The sequence below is a fragment of the Staurois parvus genome, unplaced genomic scaffold (genome assembly GCF_062004578.1).
Source record: "Staurois parvus isolate SC_StPar_1 unplaced genomic scaffold, SC_StPar_1.0 ptg000129l, whole genome shotgun sequence".
Lineage (NCBI taxonomy): Eukaryota > Metazoa > Chordata > Amphibia > Anura > Ranidae > Staurois > Staurois parvus.
This window is the reverse complement of record NW_028317925.1, coordinates 1,990,858-2,012,872: the sequence shown is the minus strand read 5'-3', so window position 1 is coordinate 2,012,872 and position 22,015 is coordinate 1,990,858. Positions and strand designations below refer to the sequence as shown.

At 40.1% G+C, this 22,015-nt stretch overlaps 1 protein-coding gene across 1 annotated transcript in view; it reads right to left on the bottom strand.

The window, feature by feature from the left end:
• GALNT9 (polypeptide N-acetylgalactosaminyltransferase 9) overlaps positions 1-22,015 on the bottom strand; it is a 482,832-nt gene that overhangs the window by 257,110 nt on the left and 203,707 nt on the right. The window contains exons 3-4 of the mRNA XM_089672443.1: positions 19,448-19,614; positions 15,792-15,966 (exon numbers count right to left, since the gene is read on the bottom strand). Of these exons, the coding sequence (XP_089528569.1) occupies positions 15,792-15,966; positions 19,448-19,614 (342 nt within the window). The remainder of the gene's footprint in view (positions 1-15,791; positions 15,967-19,447; positions 19,615-22,015) is intronic.

Below are 22,015 nucleotides of genomic sequence, written 5' to 3'. Positions count from 1 at the left end.
GACAATGATCTGAAACACACCAGCAAGTCCACCTCTGAACGGCTTTAATAAATGAACATATACAAGGCTAAAACAACCAATGCATTTCAGACCCTTAGTCCTTAGTCATGGCTAAAGTTCCAGAGTCTTCAAAGCCTGGACTTAAATCTGATTGAGATGCTGTCGCATGACCTTAGACAGGACGTTCATGCTCAAAAACCCTCCAATGCGGCTAAATTAAAACAATTCTGCAAAGACAAGTGGGCCAAAATTCTTCAACAGCGATGTGAGGACTCATTGCCAGTTATCGCAAAACACTTGATTGCAGTTGTTGCTGCCAAGAGTGGTACAACCAGTTATTAGATTTAGGGGGAAATTACCTTTTCACATAGGGCCAGGTAGTTTTGGACAGCTTTTTTTCCCTTAATAAATGAAATCATCATTTAAAAACTGCATTTTGTATTCACGCGGGTTATCTTTTTATTTTTTTTTTACCTTCCCATTCTTTATTTATATGTATGAAAATACACCTTACATTTCTCCCAAGAATACAAAAACAAGCATGTGTGTAAACTACAATACACATCATAATCCAAACCACAAAAAAGCATATACACTCCTTATACATGTACATAGATAAATAACAGATAAATGTTGAAATTTATGATATATGCCTCTCTACTATTCAGCGACCTATCTACATACAGTACCAATTGAAAGGATTATTGGAATATAACCAAATCCATTTTGTATACACTAATACAAGATGCTTGTTTAACATACACATATATATGACATTTGTACACACTAACAAAACTGTCTATTCCAGCTTTATGTAGAAATAAGTGTTTTTGCAAACTTTACAAAAAAAGAGATAAGCTTTACTCTCATTTCTGAAAAGTTGTAACCACAGCTTGGGCGTTGGGCCAGATTATTATTATTATTATTATACAGGATTTATATAGCGCCAAAAGGTTTGCTCAGCGCTGCACATTATAGCCATGGTCTGGGCATTAGACAAGATATGGTGTGAAAGTGTAAATGCAGACCTCATACAAATAATTGTTGAGTTAAGGTAAAAATAATGTACATTTATTTGACTGGATGGTCTGAAGGTGTGTCTGCCCAAAGGCTACAGTATAAAAACCCTGATGTTATGCCAATAAAGCTAAAGTGTTTGCAATCACAACTGAGGTGACTTCAGTGCATTCCCTTTTCGAGATCTCGTAGCTGTGTCCAGGTGTGACCATTGGTACCTGTGGGGGCCCCCAAGGAACAGGGAAAAGACCACCTACCTACCTGCAGTGGTGTCAGAAGTGGGATAATTGCCAAGGTAAGTGACAGTTTTATTTTTTAAATACTTTCTTTACCGAGGTCATTATTCCAAACTTAAGGAAAATTTGGTGGGTGGAGTTTTAAGAGCGAGACTAAGGGATTCTCGGCTCGGGGAATAATACCAGGACACACCTGGCACAGCACTTTGTATAATTTGTAAAAAGTTTGTTTTTGTTGTTTTTTGTCTTGTCTGTTGGTTTACTAATTTACTGCTATGGGTAATTTCTCAGGTAAGAAGGAAGGACCCCGTCATGTGCCGCCACAAAAGTTGCTTAAGCTATTAAGAAAAACTAGAAAGCTGAAGGTAAAGAACACATCTACCTCAAATGAAACATGTAAAGAATATGTAGCAAGGGTATCTCCATATGACTATTATTATGTTAATCTCTGGGTGAACAATTTAGTGGGATGGTCAGAAAGACTGGGTGGAGCTAGTTTTCCTTGTGAAGGGGGAAATTACACTATGTGTATGGATATGACTAGAGGAATGTGTTTGCATGAACAGCCTCAGGTAGGTATCTAGGGGACTGAAAATCCAGATTGGGACAAGAATTATATGTATGAAAGGGGTAAGAATTGGTTGAAGTATGCACCAGGCTATAAGACTCTAACTGTAGCAAATGATTTCTCACCCCCCCCCCCCCCACCATACAAACACAGTGAGGCATGTCCTGCCCCTACAGCTCTACATGCAGCCCCATTATTCCCAGCACTCCCACAGGTAAAAGAAGTAGATGAAGATGAAGAGGTTCTTATTGCTGCTTCCCAGATAAATACAGGGGAGTCAGAAGAATCTGGCTCAGATGGGGAAACTGGGAGTGTTAGTCAAAGGGATACTGAGAGGGGTAAAAGGAAAGTAAAGAGGAAGAGAAAGAAGGTAGAAAAGAGTGATAGAATTCTTAGGTCAACAGAAAGTAACAAGGAGGAAGTTGAAGATGAGACAGCTGAGTTAGATATGATGAATTCAGCCTTTCCATTCATGATGATTGGGGAGCAGCTGATTTTAACTTGTTGCCGACCGCAGATAGCCGAATGCCGGCTGCACTGCGTCCGGCCAGTTCTGAGTGGACGGCATATGATGTCCCCCCAGAACGCGCTCTCCTGTGCGCCCCAGGGGGCGCGCACCCGGCGATCTCCGTATTCGCTGTGTCCTACGGACACAGCTGATCACGTGATGTGGTAAAAGGCCAATCACAGCGGCCTTTTACCACGTGATCAGCGATGTCCAATGACACGCTGATCAGAGGGAAATGCAAGTGCCGGTTCTCGGCTGCACTTTCCTCACGCTGTCAGATCGTGAGGAAAGTACTGCCGAGAACCGGCAGTTGTCAGAGCGGGGATCAGCACCGATCATCAGGGCACTGATGATCAGTGCCCTGATGATCGGAGCCCAGCAGTGCCACCCGCAAGTTCCGCCCACCTGTGCCCAGCACTGCGCCCACTAGCTCCGCCCATCTGTGCCCAGCAGATCACCCACCTGTGCCCAGCAGTGCACCCACCTGTGCCACTCTGCAATGTCACACACCTGTGCCCAGAAGTGCCACCTACCTGTGCCCAGCAGTGCCACCCACCTGTGCCCACCCACCTGTGCCCACCAGTGCCACCCACCTGTGCCCACCCACCAGTGCTGCCCACCAGTGCCACCCACCAGTGCAGCCCAGCAGTGCTGCCAGTCAGTGCCACCAGTCAGTGCCCAGCGGTTGTGCCAGTCAGTGCCGCCAGTCAGTGCCCAGCGGTTGTGCCAGTCAGTGCCGCCAGTCAGTGCCCAGCAGTGATGCCAGTCAGTGCCGTCTATCAGTACCCATCATCAGTGTCACCTATCAGTGCCGCCTATCAGTGCTGCATATTAGTGCCGCCTATCCGTGACACCTCATTAGTGCTGTCTATCAGTGCCGCCTATCCGTGCCACCTCATTAGTACTGCCTATCAGTGCCCTTTAGTGCTGCCTATCAGTGTCCATCAGTGCTGCCTCATCAACGCACATCAGTGAAGGAGAAAAATTACCTGTTTGAAAAATTTTATAATAGAAACAAAGAAACTTTTTTTTTTTTCAAATTTTTGGCAATTTTTTTATTTATAGCGCAAAATGTAAAGTGCCCAGTGGCGATTAAATACCACCAAAAGAAAGCTCTATTTGTGAGAAAAAAATGATCAAAATTTCATATGGGTACAATGTTGCATGACCGCGCAATTGTCAATCAAAGTGCGGCAGCGCTGAAAGCTGAAAATTGGCCTGGTAAATAAGGGGGTATAAGTGCCTGGTAGGCAAGTGGTTAAAGGCAATAGATCCCAAGGAGCTGGGCGCTATAGTACAGGGATGTCCTAATCTGAGGAAATTTCCGAGTGGGGAGGTATCCTGGCTAAAGAGGACATGTGTAGGAAGGAACTATACGATGGAAGATTGCAGATTGATAATTGAGAAAGTATTGGGAGATATTACAGGAGAGTTTAAATGGGAAAATTGTAGGATTTTTAACAATGAAGATGGCGTTGGTTACAAAAAGTGGGACACATCACAGGGAGTAGATAAATATCCTTTACATACTGGAGCACAATGGGGTGCTGTATGGGAGGAGGTGACATGTGAATTGTTTAGGCTGTACAAACAAAGGAAATCATTTGCTCCAATAGTAGCATGTCGGCAAAACATCACAGAGACTGCTACTGACTTTATTAAATGGTTTAAGAAAGTCTGGTTGGAGTAAGGGGGAATGGATCTGATTGGTAGAGAGTGCAGATCACTTTTTATCCAATCTTGGATGAATGGGGCACTACCATATGTTAGTTTAGCAATTAGACAATTGTATGATGGTTGGGAAGACAAATCTGCACTAGAATTTGAAAAATGGATTCTTAGTAAAGATGCAGCAATAATTTATGAGAAGGGAACAAAGAAGCCCCAAGTACAGGCACTGGCACATAGGGATGACTGGTAGGAAAGACCCCGGGAGCGGTGTCAGTACCAGCGTCGGCCCTTTAAACGGGTCCTACGATGTTACAATTGTGGGGAGAAGGGGCATTTCCATCGGGAGTGTACTGCTCCAGGAGCACAGTTTCAGAGAAGGGAGCCCACGGATGAGGAGACACAGTTTGATGCGGTGAGAAGGGAACAGGCAGCCGCCAATAGACGAGGTCAGCAACAGTATCCTGAGGGACAACGCCCCAGGTACAATGTGGACTGGACTAATAAAAATAAATAGGGAGGCCAGGGCCCGCTAGAGCATGCTTCCTCAACAGTGCCTTTGTTTCCATCTTTTAGTTGTTCTGATACATTTTCGGAAAATCCCATGATTACACTTACAGTGGGGGAAGTCCCCTGCACTTTTTTAGTGGACACAGGGGCCACTGCCTCAACATTAAATAAGGAATTTTTAAACCAATGGCACTGTAAGTATGGGACCCCATCTGGATATTTACTCGAGTAACACTCGATCAATAGGGATCGAGGGAAAGGAAACCCTCACTTGCATTACACCTCCCCTCCCGGTACAAACAAAAGATGGACAGGTCTGGTACCATAAATTTCATGTGCTCCCGCATTGCCCTGTGTCCCTATTGGGCCGAGATTTGTTAGCGGACCTTAAAGTCATGATGTCTATCATGGAGGAAGGTATGCAATTGGACACACCTTTCCTAATCTGTCCAGCCATGGATCATGATTAACGTAAGCTCCCTGAAAACCTATGGACTAAGAGCACAACAGATGCAGGCCTCATTGACTGCACACTGTATAAAACCACACTTAAAACCAGGAACCCTGTTAATCATAAACAATACCCACTATCCAAAGATAAAATAGATGGACTTAAACCTATTGTGGAGGATTTTAAAAAGAGGGGAATACTGAAGCCGGTAGTATACCCCTACAATACCCCCAATAATCCGGTAAAAAAGCCCAATGGTGAGTGGAGATTAGTACAAGATCTCAGGGAGATTAATGATCTGTTCATTCCTATTGGCCCTGTAGTCCCAGGCATACCAACCTTGGTAAATGCTATACCTGCCAACGCCACACATTTTACAGTAATTGATCTGTCAAATGCATTTGTTTAGTGTCCCAGTTGACCCGGACACACAAGCTTTTTGTTTTCAAGGGGAGAGGCTAACCTGGACCCGTCTCCCTCAGGGTTATGTAGACTCGCTGGCAGCATATACCATGGCCAGTAGATCCATGCTCAATGACTGGGTACCCACCCATGGTTCAGTACTTATCCAATACGTGGATGACTTACTGCTTAGTTCTGTGAGCAAGAAGGCGTGTCAGGCTGATTCATTGTCATTGTTATGGTTTCTGGCTGATCAGGGAAAGTCTCTCGCAAAAAGATGCAGTTTGTGGCACCACAAGTAGAGTACCTAGGATTTTTATTGTCTGAGGGTCAGAGGAGGCTGAGCCCAAGGAGAGTGGCAGCAATATGTCAACAACCAAAACCAGAAACTATTATTCATTCAACATTTTCATGGTGTGGGTCATAAGGGAAAACAGTTAGTGGAAAAAGAAATGCGCAAACGATTTTGTGTATGGTTTCTCCATGTTCTAGTGCAGGAGACATTGGGAAGGTGCCTTAGTTGTTTACAAAACAACCCTGGGAATGGCCAGCATGGGAAACATGAGCATTTAATGCCCCCTGAGGCACCGTTCACACATCTACAGATAGACTTTACACATCTCCCTAAATCTAAAGAAGGAGATAGGCTGTTGGTGGTAGTAGACAGATTTTCAGGTTGGCCGGAAGCTTTCCCATGTAGGAATGAAACACCAAAGACAGTGGTCAAGGTTTTGTGTAAGGAAATCATCCCTAGATGATTTGTTGTCCTTTGTTCATAGAAAGCGATCAGGGACCAGCTTTTAGTGCAGCAGTGACTCAGGAAGTCTCAAAGGCTTTGAGTATTCAATGGAAGCTCCATATTCCCTACCACCCTCAGAGTTCTGGAGTAGTGGAAAGAATGAATCGGACAATTAAGGATAAATTAGTGAAAGCCATGGGAGGGACTCTGAAGAATTGGCCAGCTGTGTTACCTGCTATACTGTCTGAAATAAGGATGACACCTCATAAACGGAGTAAGTTGTCTCCCTTTAAGATACTGATGGGCAGACCATTCCCCACCCCTTGGACTAAACAGCAGCCCCCTCTGTGGCAGAAAGGAGATTTAGAGGTGATACAGGCAGAATATGTAAAAGCATTATGTGAGAAGTTGAATAGTGAATATGGTGATGTTGCTGCCTCTTTTCTTTTACCCGCAGATCAACCAACCCACCCCTTCGAGGTAGGTGATCAAGTGGTGATCCGAAGACTGGATCCAAAGGTAAGACCCCAGTTTGGAGAACCTACAATGATCGTGGCCATTACACAGACAGCTGTTCTTACTGAAGGATCAGGCACCTGGATCCATGCATCAAGAGTCAAAAGGATTTCCTAAGATGAGAGACACAATCAAGCTGATCCACCAACAGAAGAAGGAGCCAAGAACTACCCATCCTACTGGATCCCCGTGAGGACTGGAAGAACCTGATTATTATCTTATCAATAGTGAATATGATCATTGTCCCAGTCTGGTTTCTATTGAAGAATTCATATGATAGAAAGGGGCCAGTGGTTCAGAAAGTCTCTAGGAGTTCAGGATGGGTGGGGGGGTTGTACCTTATCACAACCGGATGAGAATAAGTCATGTACTACATTAACATGGAATAGCCCATCTGAATCACATCTGGTAAAAGGAGCTAAACAAACATATACCCATCTGATTCCTTTTAAAGGTCAATGTCAAATAGACATTAGTACTACACACAACTTTACATGTTGCATTATGGATGAGTGTAGTCAGGCACTAACTTTTAAATGGAATGAGGGTTTTCTGTTACATGTTCAAAAGGGAAACAAAGTGGTTGCTAATTTTGGGTGTACCGTACCTGTAACTACTGTAGACAGAAGAGGTCTACAACTGAAAACATGTCATTACTGAAGTTTAAATATAAGTATGCTAAATTCTCGGGGTTTAAAAGTTGTTGGGTTTGTAGCATGCTCCACCCTGAAACTATGAGCATACCCATATATGCAGTATCCCTACATGTCACAACTATGTTGGAGGGTAACCTGAGTATTATATTAACTAATGTTACCACCCAACCTAAATTTGAGGTATTGGGGGTCGTTATGAAACCCAAATGGTGTTTTCATCTGGGTAAGGGGTCGAGAGAAGGGGAAGAGTTTTGTAGTAAATCTAAATTAATTATTACTGGGAAGGAACCTACAGGTGGTCATTTTATACAAATAAATACAACTGAGGGAGAATGGGAGAATAATATTAAAACAAAATTGACCAAAAAGATCACCCGAAACATTACGGATTAGGGCGAGTTTTTATTAATTTAGCTCTAGTAGGTTACCCTGACTCCAATGTAAGCACAGGATGGAAAAGCCAATCAGTAGCTTTTACTCAGGGAGTCCAGGTGTGCTGTGGGAAAGTTTGGATTCCCCGGGATCAGAAGGGTTGGTGCTATTTGGCCACTTTGGTACCAGTGATGAATGTTATGGGAGAAGAACATAGTGATGCCCTATTGGCCAGTAATCATCCCTGGTATCCTCTGAAACATAGATATAAGAGAGATTTGTTCAAGGTAGAAGACCAGGCTTGGTCATGGTTTCCTACATGGACTGGATGGGGAATAGAATTAATGAGGAGACTTAATAACTACTCACTTAATTTGGATCAAATAATAGATGAAACACAAGCTGAAATAAGTCTTATTAACGTAGAATTACGGGCCTTAAGAAAACAAGTGCTTATTATGAGATGAAGGTAGAACAAATTGGTGCAGCACTGACTGGGCTTTGTGAATCCACCACTGATTATAAGTGCTGTACCTGGTAGTTTGTAAGTCTCTTTCCCAGTGTTGAAGGAAAGGGAGGTCCTGTGGAGCATTGGCCTTAATCTGTGACGAGTACAGGTGAAGCATCCAGTGTCTCCTTTGTTCCCCTGCAAGACAAGACTGTTTAAACAAGGAAAGGTCCCTAATCTTATGATACGTCTCAGCATCTCAGGTAGGGAATGAGGATATTTTTCTTAACTGAGCATAACGGACAAAAATCCAAAGTGTCGGAGAAGCTGTTTACAATTTCCTGACTCTTCATGAGTCGATTTGCTTGAAAGAAATGCAACAAGCCAAAGACGTCCTGGCGAATTAAAACATCAAATTAAGGATTAATAAGTCCAGGTTTAATGCCGGATTACCCAAAATCGGTGTTAAAGGACTAGGGGAAGATAAAAGATTAGTGTATTTAAATACCGATCTAAAAATATTAAGGGTAACTCCAGCCAAAGGATGTTGAATGGCCTCTATCGGGGTGTCATCCCGACATCCAGGGGAGTCCCGATAACAGAGTACCCATGGCCGCCTGTTCCAGATCTACCCATTGTTTTTTATCCCCTTTGGAGCACCAATTGAGTATTCTTCCCAAATGTACTGTCTTGTGATATTTTAAAGGACCTGGGAAACTGATACCAACTTTTGTCTTAGGAAGAGTCAAGATAGATCTCTGTACCCTTGCATGTTTACCTGCCCATATAAACTTCAAAAACCTAGCACGTAGGTCCTTAAAAAGCCCTGAGGCTATTTATTGGTAATGATTGTAATAAAGATATGTCTGGGCATAACATTAATTTTAATGATGTTGTTGCAATTAAACCAGGTAAACAATTCCTTGTCCCATCGCCAGAAATCTCATTTAAGCTTACGGACCAGTGGAGAAAAATTTAGTTCAAAGATTTTACGTAGATTATTCGGGATATTCATACGTAACTAACGAATATGAGAGTCCATCCATTTAAAGTTAAATTGGAAACGTATATGTTGTTTTGCTGTCATATTTATAGTTACACCCATTACTTCTGATTTCGAATAGTTAAATTTAAAGTTTGAAAGAACGCCATACCTATGCAGTTCTACCAAGTGCAAGAGCAAGGAGATCAATGGGAAAATAGAAAAAAATCAAATCATCAGCTAATTGATCTACCATCTTTTTCGTCTGATTACCCTGTATATCTGGATGGGCTCTAACCTTACAGAAAAAGGGTTCTAAAGTAAGTATAAAAATAATGGGGGATAAAGGGCAACCTTGCCGAGTACTGTTTTGCATAGGAAACACTTCATTGGTCCTCACCCTTGCTGGGGGAGTAAAGTACAAAAATCCAGCTATACATCCCTTCGTCATCAAGATCTATGTGACTTAGAGTAGCCTTTACGAAAGTCCAATCTGCCCTAGAAAAAGTTTTTTTCTGCTTCAATAGATAAAAGCGCTAGAGTTATGTGTTTGCAAGTTGTATAATGAATTACATTTAGTACATATTGTATATTATCCCTACCTTGCCTCCCTACAGTGAACCCCACCTGATCATAGTGAATAAGTGTCAGTATATGTTGTATCAGTCTTAAGGCAAGAATCTTAGTAAGGATTTTCAATTCAATGTTTAGCAGTGATATAGGCTGATAACTCGAGCAGACTGCCAGATCTTTCTGTTCTTTTGGTACAACTGCCATATAGGCCTGAAGAATATCCCTTAATGGTGATTAGCCATCTCTGAGAGAATAATAAGCTGCACAAACCAAGGGGCCAATTTGTCTGCAAAGGTCTTGTAGTAGAGCGAAGTGCAACTGTCCGCCCCTGGGCCTTCCCTATCTTTATCAAGGCTAATGCTCTTCGAAACTGAAGCATTTAAGTCCTTGATGACCGAATTAGATGATGATGGCATTCCCGAATCCGGAAATATTGCCGTGCTGCAGAATATTTATCATCCTGCAGGGGGGAGGTATTCTGCGCCTCAAAATTATAAACATAATATTCCTTAAATACACATGCTATATCCTTTGCCAATTTCATCAAGGTGTCACGTTTCGTTTTAATATGTGGAATACAATTTCTCACCCTGTCAGTTCTCAGAGCATTAGCTAACAACTTACTAGATTTATTCCCGAATACGTAAAATTCTCTTCAATGACAAGTTTTGGTTTGACTTTGTCATTAAGGATAGAGTTTAATTCATCTCTTAATTGTACTAATTGGTCCCATATCCTTTGTGCCTGAGATTTCTTGTGTATCTATTCTAGTCTTCTGATTTCTGTTAATAAAGAATCTATTTTAGAGTTTAGTAATTTCTTACAATGGGATCCTAACTTGATGAAAGTGCCCCAAATGACACATTTATGTGTCTCTCATAAGCAAGTAGGGCTAACATCAGTAGCACCGTTATTTGCAAAGGAACAGATCAATATCTTGTACTATTTAATGTGTATACATCAGGTCTTGCAGGAGAGTCTCATTCAATGTCCAATGCCAATCCCGTTGCAGATTTTCATCTAATTTGAGAGAGCAGGATGTTGGGGCCTGATCTGATAAAGTAAATGATCCAATAGAGACAGTGGAGAGGTAAGGAAGAGCACTCTGCGATATAAAAATATAATCTATTCTTGCATATGTTTTATGATGATTAGAATAGAAAGTGTAATCTCTCCCGTATGTAGGAAGAGTTCTCCAACTGTCCACCAACTGTTGAGAATAAATAATTGATTTAAATTTATGAATTTTCAGTTATGATATATGAGAAGCTCCCCACTACCCATCTAACATTGGTCTAAAGTTAAATTACAATCTCCTCCCATGAGAAGGAAGCCCTCCCTATGTTGATCAACTATAGATAATAGTTCTAGACTAATGACCTGTTCCTCATTCGGCAGATATAGCCAGAGTAATCAGAGTAACGCTTCACTCACAAAGGAATCCTTGGACTATAAGGAGATGTCCTTCTTCATCAGTGATAATTCATGATTACCTCCATGGGGTATGTTTAGGGATCAAAATAGAGACCTCTCTTGATTTAGAACTGTTAGATGTACTATGGTACGCCTTAGGGAATCTATAATCACCCAACTTTGGTATTTTATTCTTTTTAAAGTGTGTCTCCTGAAGAAAAACAATATGCATTTTCATTCTCCACAACTCACTCAGGAGTCTAGACCTTTTTATGGGGCTATTAAGCCCTTTCACATTATAAGAGGTCAAGGAGATTTAAGGTATGGTTATTTTTATCAATGTCTGGTCAAACCTTCAAGGCTCGATGCAGGGCTATATGGCTATAGCCAAGGTTATAAGGCTATTTGTGTCTATATGGCACAAACTCCCACTCACTTCCAAACAGAAACTCTTCCCAAAAGGGAAAGGTGGGACAGGATACCCCAATCTATGATGAGTTAGGCGATAAGTAGTTAGAAAAAACATTGAGAATTGTTAGAAAAAACTACACGCCACATTCCCCTTTTGCACCTGAGCTGAAAAACAAAGAATCCTTACAGGTTTTAAAGGTATAGGTGTCTCTTCCTTCCTTCCCCCCCCCTTATTCACCAATCAGCACCCAACACCTCTAATAACACCTAGTAGTCAAACCTTGCCAACTTTTAGTGAACTTTAAGACATCCTAGAGCCCCATGTATCAATTTTAGTCCTTCAGCACCTTAAACGACCTTATATTCCATATGCAAAGTTGAGCAAGTTCAACTAGGTGGTAAGGTACTTTCAGTATGACTAGAATAGGAGTAACACACAATCCTTCCAAAGCTCCAGAACCACACAGGTGTACAAGATCCCCTATGATCCTATAGTCTCTGCTCAGCAGAGATTTATACTTCGGGGGCACCCTGCACAGCTAGCCAATTGAGCACCTCGATTGTTTCACATCCCAGAAACTGGAAAACCTGAGAAAGTTGTGCTGGGTCCTGTAATGTAAAACTGTGGGGGGGGGGGGGGGCGCATGGCTTTGCCATGGCGGTGTGAACAGCCTGTCCTGAACTGTGTTCCCCTAAGGTGGTTCTTGCAGTAGACCTCCACTCTATGCTGACCCGTCAGTCCATGCTGAAATGGGGAAGCAGGGGAAGACACTTGGAGCTGCCTGTGCCCCTTAGCACCCATACATCACCCGTTACCTAGCTGGATGGGGGCTGCCTCATTGTTCAGCATTGGAATCCAATATGGCGCCATTGCAGCAGGACCACTAGAGCCTTCTCAACTGGCAGGCAGCCCTGCAGTACCTGACATAGAATTACCAATATGGACACAGATGCATGAAGAGCCTCTACAGATGGGTAAAGAGGGTCAACAGTCTCCATACAGTCATTACGGCCGGGACTGGGGTCTGCCCAGCAACTGGCAGTTTAAAGGTCTCTACTACAGCCGGTTTAACATTAATGGATAAATATGTCTTTACCTCATCAGCCTCATCAGCCCTGATTCCAGAGAGGTTATTAGAGGGAGGACTGTCTCATTGTCAGAGTTGAGGATATTGCCTACGGAGGACATTGATATCAAACAGCTCCTTCAGGCTCTTCCAACTACAGCAAATGATCAGTCATTTTACTGGAGTTTTGAGAGAGGAGATTGAAGCTGTTAAAAGAACAGTAGCTGTAGCTGATCAAAGGATACAAACTTTAGAATCTCAACATACAGACTCCTCTATATGTTTGGCAACTATGGTTGAAGTGTTGAGGTTGAGGAGTCATCACAGGCGTCTGATCTCCTTGCAACTGCAGCTGCAGGATGCGGAAAACTGTAGCCGGGGTCTCTAAGAAGCCATTGCAGGGGCTGACTACACTCTACTGTAAGTGCAAACTTTAATTCATTACTTGAATATACACCTGAGACTGCCATTGAGTTCACAGAGTCCCTACTATCTGCAATCCCTCTCAAGTGGAACCAAGAGATGTTTTATGCAGAGTTAAGTTTTTACTGTAAAAGAAGCGATTCTCTGAGCTGCATGGAGGTGGGGTCCACTGGACTTTGAGGGAGTCTCAATACAACTACCAGATCTCTGTAGACTTTACATTGCTGTAGCCTATTAAAACCTCTGCTAGATTGTATTAGGACACAGGGAGCAGCTTACAGTTGGAGGTACCCTTTAGCAGTGATCACAACACGTAATAATCCCGGTTTATCTCTGTGTAAGATGAAAATTTGTTTGATGATCCAAATCAATTAAGTGACAAATATACAAAAAAAATTAAAAAAAAATCAGGAAGATGGCAAATACATTTTCTCAGCACTGTATACTGTATATTATATACAGTATACAAAAGTATTGACAAAAGTATTGGGACACCCCTTAAAATCATTGGATTCTGCTGTTCCAATCATCTCCATGGCCACAGGTGTATAAAATCAAGCACCTAGGCATTCAGACAACTTCTACAAACATTTGTGAAAGAATGGGTCACTCTCAGGAGCTCAGTAAATTTAAACGCGATACTGTGATAGGCTTCCACCTGTGCAAGGATGTTTCCATCCATGAAATTTCCTTGCTACTAAATATTAGATGGTCAACTGTAAGTGGAATTATAACAAAGTGGAAGCAACACGTAAAATGACAGAGTGGAATCAGCGCATGCTGAAGTGCGCATAAGTATCCAACTGTCTGCAAAGTCAATAGTTAAAGACCTCCAAATTTTGTGTGGCTGTCAGATTAGCACAGTGCATACAGAGCTTCATGGAATGGGATTCCATGGCTGAGCATCTGCATCCAAGCCTTACATCACCAAGTGCAATGCAAAGCGTCAGATGCAGTGGTGTAAAGCATGCCGCCACTGGACTCTAGTGCAGAGTAGACATGTTCTCTGGAGTGATGAATCATGCTTCTCTGTCTGGCAATCTGATGGACGTGTCTGGGTTTGGTGGTTGCCAGGAGAACGGTACTTGCCTGATTGCTTTGTGCCAAGTGTAGAGTTTGGTGGAGGGGGATTATTGTTATTCATGGGTTGGGCTTGACCCCTTAGTTCCAGCAAAGGGAACTCTTAAGGCGTCAACATACCAAGACATTTTGGACAATTTCATGCTCCTAACTTTGTGGAGACAGTTCCTGTTCCAACATGACTGCACACCAGCGCAAAAAGCAAGGTTCATAAAGACATGGATGAGTGAGTTTGGGGTGGAGGAACTTGACTGGCCTGACCTCAACCTGATAGGACATCTTCGGGACATCAGTGCCTGGCCTTACAAATGCACTTCTGGAAGAATGGTCAAACATTCCGATAGACACACTCCTAAACCTTGTGGACAGTATTCCCATAAGAGTTGAAGCTGTTATAGCTGCAAAGTGTGCTCCAACTCAGTATTGAACCCTATGGACTAAGACTGGGATGTCATTAAAGTTCATGTATGTGTAAAGGCAGGTGTCTCAATACTTTTGGCAATAAAGGGTATAAGGCTAGATTGTAAGCTCAAAAGAGCAGGGCCCTCAATCCCCTCATGTTTTGCATTGTATTGGTATTGTTCTGTCCCCCTTTGTAATGTACAGCGCTGAGCGAACCATTGGCGCTTTATAAATACTGTATAATAATCATAAGGCAGTTTTCCTGGAGTTCAGCTTCATTGTTTGGTAAGCAGTAGAAGATATTTAACCTCCCTAGCGGTATTCCCGAGTGTAGCTTAGGGTAAAGTTTCAGTACCAAAAGCGGTAACCCCGAGCTACACTCGGGCTTACCATGCGGCGTTGCTCAGGGATTCCCTGCAGAGCTTACCTTGTCCTTCGCTCCCACGTTGCATCCCCTGCAGCGTCCGCGGCCATCTCCTCCGGCTGTTGCCGGCATCTGGCTTCCGTGTTCTGGTCCCTGCGAGCGTCGGGACGTACGGGCGCCGGAACCGGTGGCAAATTTAAACAATTTTAGAAACTGTAATTTTCTAATAAACGAATTTGACATAGTAAAACATTACTGTATCAAACCATTTCACATACATTTTGTCCCTAGTGCTTTGTCCTGTGCCCTGCCTGCATTTTGATTGTTCTTTCTGCCTGGAAACTGAGAAAAGTCCATGGTGTCCAAAAAGCGTCCCTTTAGGTCAAAAGAGGTTTTAGACCAGCTAGAGAACAGCGATAGTAAATCAGAACCACTTGCAGAATTGAGCGATAATGATTTGTGGGAAAATTCGTCATCAGACATTGAAAACAATTTTGCGACTTTGCTCAGCGATGTGCGAACTTGGCGCTATATTTCAAATTTCAGTGTTTTTGGTTTGATTATATTATTTAATTAAATTTATTATTATATTATTATTTTTATGATCATTTATTAAATTATAATTTATGATTTTGTGTTTCAAGTTTTATCCTAATGTTTACTAGACTCTTGTTCGGACAGATTTCAGTGAGTTATTCCTAAAAAATTACAGGCCTACAATAAAAAAAATACATATTTCCATGCAAAAAAATGTACCGCTTTTAGCACAGAAATACTGACATAATCAAACCGCTAGGGAAGTTAATGAAATAACAGTTGTATTTGAGGCGTGTTTGTCCTTAATAAGCCATACACATGTCTGATTATTGTACTGCCCATTGTGTGCGCGACAAGATGCCTGGCAGTAATTAAAACAATCTGTCAAGCAATGTATTCATTCAGCATGTTGATTGCAAGGTTTACACTGTCATATTTTTTCTCTCACCATCCAGTATTGAACTCCACATGAGCATCAAAAAATCCAACAATTGGTGCACTGGCTGCCTTCCATCCTTGTATGCGAGCACGAATTAGTCCTTCTCTTCTTGTATTACGGACTATTTTTACAAGACCTGGATATCTTTTATTCACATACTGGTCCAAGTTGAATTTCAGTTCAACTATAAAGTGAAACAAAGAAAATAGTTCATGACAGTTTAATATTATATATTTTAATATTTTCTGTAAAATATTTTTTGAAACCATATTTGTTTAAATACATTTTCAGTAGCTAAACCTATTTTCTACATATTTTAAAACAATGTTTTATAATTGTGAATAACTGCAAAGTGATAATGTTTTGGTAGTGTAAAAAAACTAGCCAGTTTGAAAAAATTATTGCAATAATCTATGATTTTATTATTTTAATAGATTTGATTTTTTCTCTAGAAATATGGAAAATATAAAATTTAAAATAAAGTGGATAATTGGAAAGGATCATGATTATTCTGTGTTTGATTTGGCTAGTAGAGCCTGGATAGGAACTGACTGCAGAGTTCAGCAGATTACACAGGGATAGCTGCATAAGGTCATTTTGTCATTTGTCCTGCTTTCTGTACATGGAGCACTGACAGTGGCTTCCAATAAACAGAGCAGGTAATTAAGGGTCCTTTCACACTTTTCAGTTTTTGATGCTCTTTTGGTATGCATGAAAATGTATCCCTTCAAAACCTAAACTCTTCATACCAATTTGCTGTGGGTGTGGTGCATTTTTAAAAGTCCTGCATGCTGAATTTGTGGGCCATGCGCACAAAAATACACCCCTCCCCCCACTGAAATAATGGAAAACGCATTAAAAAAAACACACGCGGTGAATTTTCACTGCATTTTTTTAGTTACATGTGCAGGTTACACAAGTACATGCTGGGAGTCAGGAATACAGAAAACTCACCAATAATGTATTGAAAACACGTCAAAAATGTGATATGCGTTTTTCAAAATGCAAAACGTGTTTTTAAGAATACCAGTGTGGAAGGAATCGTAAACGTTTGTCTAGTCTGTCAGCTGAACAGTCAAATCTTTCTCTATGGCTCTGGAGTGCTGACAATGAGTCATGTGTGATTGAAGTTTGCAAACAGTTAACAGCCTTCATTTATAAGTGCTGCTATAAGTATTCGTATTCGTTGTCCTTTGGTCTGCATATAATGTACAAAATCAGTAAACCACTTGCAATTTTTAGACAAATATTAAATAAAAAATGTTTACTTTTTTTCCCAGTAAAATATGTTCCTATGTAGCCATTAACTTTTAGTAATCCTAATTAGTTTTTTATTAACTCCTTTTTCTGGTTTTTATTTTTTGTGATGTTGTTCTTTTTCCTATTAATATTTAAACTTTTTTTCTATCTTTGTCCATATTGTTCATTCATGGAACAATGGTGCTAAGATTTATGAAGTAGTTTCTCCTTGTTATCATCATTTAGATAACTAAGGTATTGTACAGATTATAGGTTCATTACAGTCCAACACCACATGACCCATAAGGTGACCTAGGAGAGCCCAGTGGGTGTCTAGGTAGTTGTCATTAAATAGCTGATTGTTGCCAGAAAAAATACAGTCAAACATAAAAATCATTTAGGTAGACACAGGTGAAAGAACCTGCTGGAATATAATCTTTAATTTCACAGCATTGATTCTGTGCATCAGGCTTCCTAGCTCTGCTAATCCTATTGATCAATGACAACCTAGTTTCATGTGCCTCTTATATTTGAGCCTGAATTATACAGATTGTTGCTGTTCATAAATTCCCCATTTGAAAATAAATAAAATATAAATGCCCATTAAATGAAACATAGTTTGCTCATTTTAAAGCACTCATAATTTGCCCTACTGCAGTGTCCTCCTTTTGGAAGGGAGACCCAGAATGCCTGGGAAGATATGCAGTCCTGATCACAGTAGCTATGAAGGGCCTGCTCAATTTGGATGGTTTCATGGAACAACATAGACAACTCAAATTAAGCTGACTCTAGCACAGTATAAACCTTTAATGAATAACTTTAGCAAAAGGAAACAAAACGATGATCCCCAAACCAAATAATTAGTTTATCATTGGGAAGATTTCAATATTTCAAGTTAGATTTGACAATTTTTTATGACAAAAATTGTTACCGATGTACACATAATCTATTGCTCAATGGCAGGGTTCCTATCATACAAAATTATACTTTCAGTAATAATATAATATTATTATTAGGAGCAATATTATTATTTTGGCCAAACAGTACACCTTTAAGGAACATGAGCTGGTAGGTGCAAAAAAAAGTGCTTTTGTATCTCTGATATAAAAGATGAGTTGAGACTGAATACCTTGTGAGCAATGTTATGAAATAAGCAGCAGGGATTATAACATTGTCTGCCCACTTTGAACATCGTGAAAGGTTTCTGGCTTCATTGTCAATGTGCCTAGCTAGCTTTTGGACATGTCATTTTCAGTTAGAATATATGTATAGGATGTATTATTGGGATTAATTATTCTTGTTTTCTGAGGGAAGTGTTTGGAAATCATTTTAGGTCTACATACAAAAGTATTCACATACATGTTAACGCATCATATGAGCTAGGTTACGTGATATTATTGGCACATACTGGGTGATACAAAATATTTATCTTTTTATAAGTTAGCTGGTTTAGGAATCTCTCACCATAACTTTAAAGTTGAAAGAGGGTGACATCCTTCTTATTGCTCATGGTCAAATGAGAAGAGTTGAAAATGCAAAAAAACAGACTCGCTACAAGTGTCATTGCCGGATATATAATGATTGCTGATGATTTGGTTATTGGTTAGTGGTGTTGGTATTTAAATACAAATTTTCCCAATGATGCTGCAATCCTATCAATTAAACACAATTCAAAACAATTGCATAAACGAGTGAATTAATTATAGAGGCTTTTCGGATTATACCTATTTTTATTTTGAGTTATTCACTGATGGGTGAACTTATGGTAGGGTTTCACAGTGGCCTTTTTCGATCTAGGATCCTGACTTGAGTTTAATTCCTACTAAGAGCACAATCTCTTTGGAAATGTTAATGTTCTCTCTGTGTCTGTTTGTATTTGCTCTGGTTTACTCCCACAAACCAAAAGCATACCAGGGAACAAAGTGGCCTCCACCAAAAATTGGTCCTTTATTGTTTGTGATTCTGGTAGAGACATTAGATGGTGGGATGGGGACTATGTCAGCATTTTACTATTCTCTGTAAAGTGCTGCAAAAAGTTGTCAATACTACATTTACAAACACAAATCATGATTTGCTAATCTACAAGGGGAAGTGGACTATCATATTATTTTTTTTAATACAGTGGAATTGCACAGAATAATCATTTTATTGATATAAAAAGTTAATTCAGTTGAAATAAGGAGAAGCCGATTTGTACCTGACTCCTTGGATTATCTTGTAATAGTTGCAGGGAGTAGACTGCCTTCAAACACACAATTTCACCTACTCAGTGATTGGAGGTTAAGGAGTATGTTTTTGTTTTTTAATAGCTTATTTTGCACTTTCAATCCTGCAGCACCTTATAATAATCTTTCTAATGCAACCAGACGGAACTGACTTATATATGATGAATGGGAGGTGTGTTCTCATTTGTAACAGACACTTACCATTGTCACTATTATCATCTACAAGAATGATCTCTTTCAGGAGATGAGATGGAGTGTGGTTGACCACACTGTGCACAGACCGTAGAATTACAGATAAGGCTTCATTTACAAAGATGAAGACCACGGCAATTTGAGGCAGATCATCGGAATAGCTCATCTGCTTACACCTAAAAGAGAACAATAAAAAAGATTACAGTAAGTCATTTTGATTACTTTGAATCATATGCAGTTACCATGAAAAGAAGATGAAGAGGTTGTATATACAAAGAATAGTCAACAATCAGTTATTATACACTATTATTAACCATAAATAATCCCATAGAGCTTAGAGCAATAAAGATAAACTGAAGCCTTTAGCAGGAGTAGATGTCTAAGCTTCATATGAATCTAGCACATGATAATTCTTTGTGGCTCCCAGAGCAAATCTCTAATAAGAGAACATCTTAATACAAAACAATAGAAACAACACATTTTTTATTCACATATTTACTAGCAAAGGACAGATAGGTGAGAATAGTATTAATACCAGAAGCAGAATAACCAAATGATGCACACTTGAGGTTCACACATTTCAAGGATACCCTTTCATCAGAGGCTGACGCAAAGCAAAGGTTGTTCTACCTTTATTAGTAAATAATAAATATTTTTTGAATAAAGCAGATTATAATTTCCACACAATGCCCATAGAAATTGGTGTTTGGTTTATAATTTTATCAAATAACTGACCATATACCAAACTATAAAGTAGTAAGGGGATGAGATTTTGTGATCATGCACACTTAGAACTTTTGTAGATTAGCAAATGCAGCATTAAAAGGAATTCAAACTGCATTTGGAGATAACAGATGCATGTGACCTGCAGTTGACTTTCTTCTGGCCTGCACTAACCCCCTACTGACCTGCATCATCCTGCTTTTGCATTTGTACTTTGAGAGAAGCAATTTTTTTAAAAAAAAAATTATTACTAGAAACATGTGGTTCATTTCGTTCCGACAAAATGTTCCTTATTTGGAAATTCGGATGTATCCAAACTGCCGAATACAACTGTAAGGCATTTCAATGAATCCAAATTAAACAAACAAAATAATAAAATTAATTCATTAGAAGTATCTGAATGAAACAAATAATTTTAATTCCATAATAACTGGCTGTTAAGGAGCTGGCTACAGCATCTTTAACAACAATGACTCATCTGCTGTCAGTGAGAATGTAAACGAACAATGCCGACATTAAAAAATTGAGAAAAAAAAATAGTGTGGGGGTCCCCCCAATCCTTACAGACCCTTCTTTGAGCATGCAACCCGGCAGGTCAGGAAAGAGGGGATGAGCAAGCCAGGCCTGCAGGCCTGCTGAAGGGTCTGGTATGGACCCCCATGCTGTTTTTTGCAAAAAAAATTTAAATGTTGGCATTGTTTGTTTACATTCTACTTTAAGCAGGGAATCCCGCTGACAGCAGATGAGTATGGACGGTATGGGACCCCTCAAAATCCCTTATGCAAGCATTCAGCCCAGCAGTTCAGGAAGTGGGGGGGTGAGCAAGTTGGGGCTGGTATGTATTGGGGGGAACCCCCATGCTGTTCTTTTTTTCTATTTAATATCGGCATTGTTTGTTTACATTCTGCAGTCAGTGGGGAATCCAACTGACAGTAGATGAGTCATAGTTGTTAAGGATGCCACAACCAGCAGGCCACACTGTTCCTTAACAACCAGCTATTCTTCACAATGAATTTGAATGGATTCAATATTTTTGATTCAAATTTGATTTGAATACTTCAAAACCATTAGAAACATTTTTAATCTGGTCGAAAATAAATAAACGAATGTAACCAAACTAAATTAGTAACTTACCAAAACAAATTTTCTACTTCTGCACATTTCTATTTATTATTGTACCAAAAATGAACTAACATCCTTTCAGCCATCTTCTGACAGGGAAGGGCTATTTACCCAACAGCATATGAAGACAGCTTAGGTTTTGTACTCAACAGCAGTGGATACTTAGAGGAAATCACCTTACCAGTCTCCTTATCCACCACAGCTTTTTCTACAGGATCAGTTGGAAAAGTCACTATATTACTCTGTATTACTAAAAGTTACTTAACAAGGAATGTATATATGTGTGTGTGTGTGTGTGTATATATATATATATATATATATATATATATCAAGGAACAGCTTGTCCCCTTATTACAAAATCAAAGGACATTAGAGGTCACCTCAGACTTTTATGACCGATGTAAAAACTCACATTCTACTGCTCCATGCTTTTATATGACTAGAGAATTCCTCTGGGTCCGCTGATTCTTAGAGAGTTTTAATTGCCTGTGCATGGGGATTGGGGATAGTTACTGCCATTTTATAAAAATTGCAGGCACAAAGAGGTTAAGATAATTTTTCTCAAATATTTTTCTTCCTTTTTTACCCTTCAAAACTGTCACTGTAAATTAGTTTTAACAGCATTAGAACAGAAATGAATGAACAAGCTTTGTATCATTCTGTCAAAGATTTTTACAGATACCGTTCTAAATTTGTTGTAGTTTAGAAACACTTGAAATGAAGTGTTAGTTT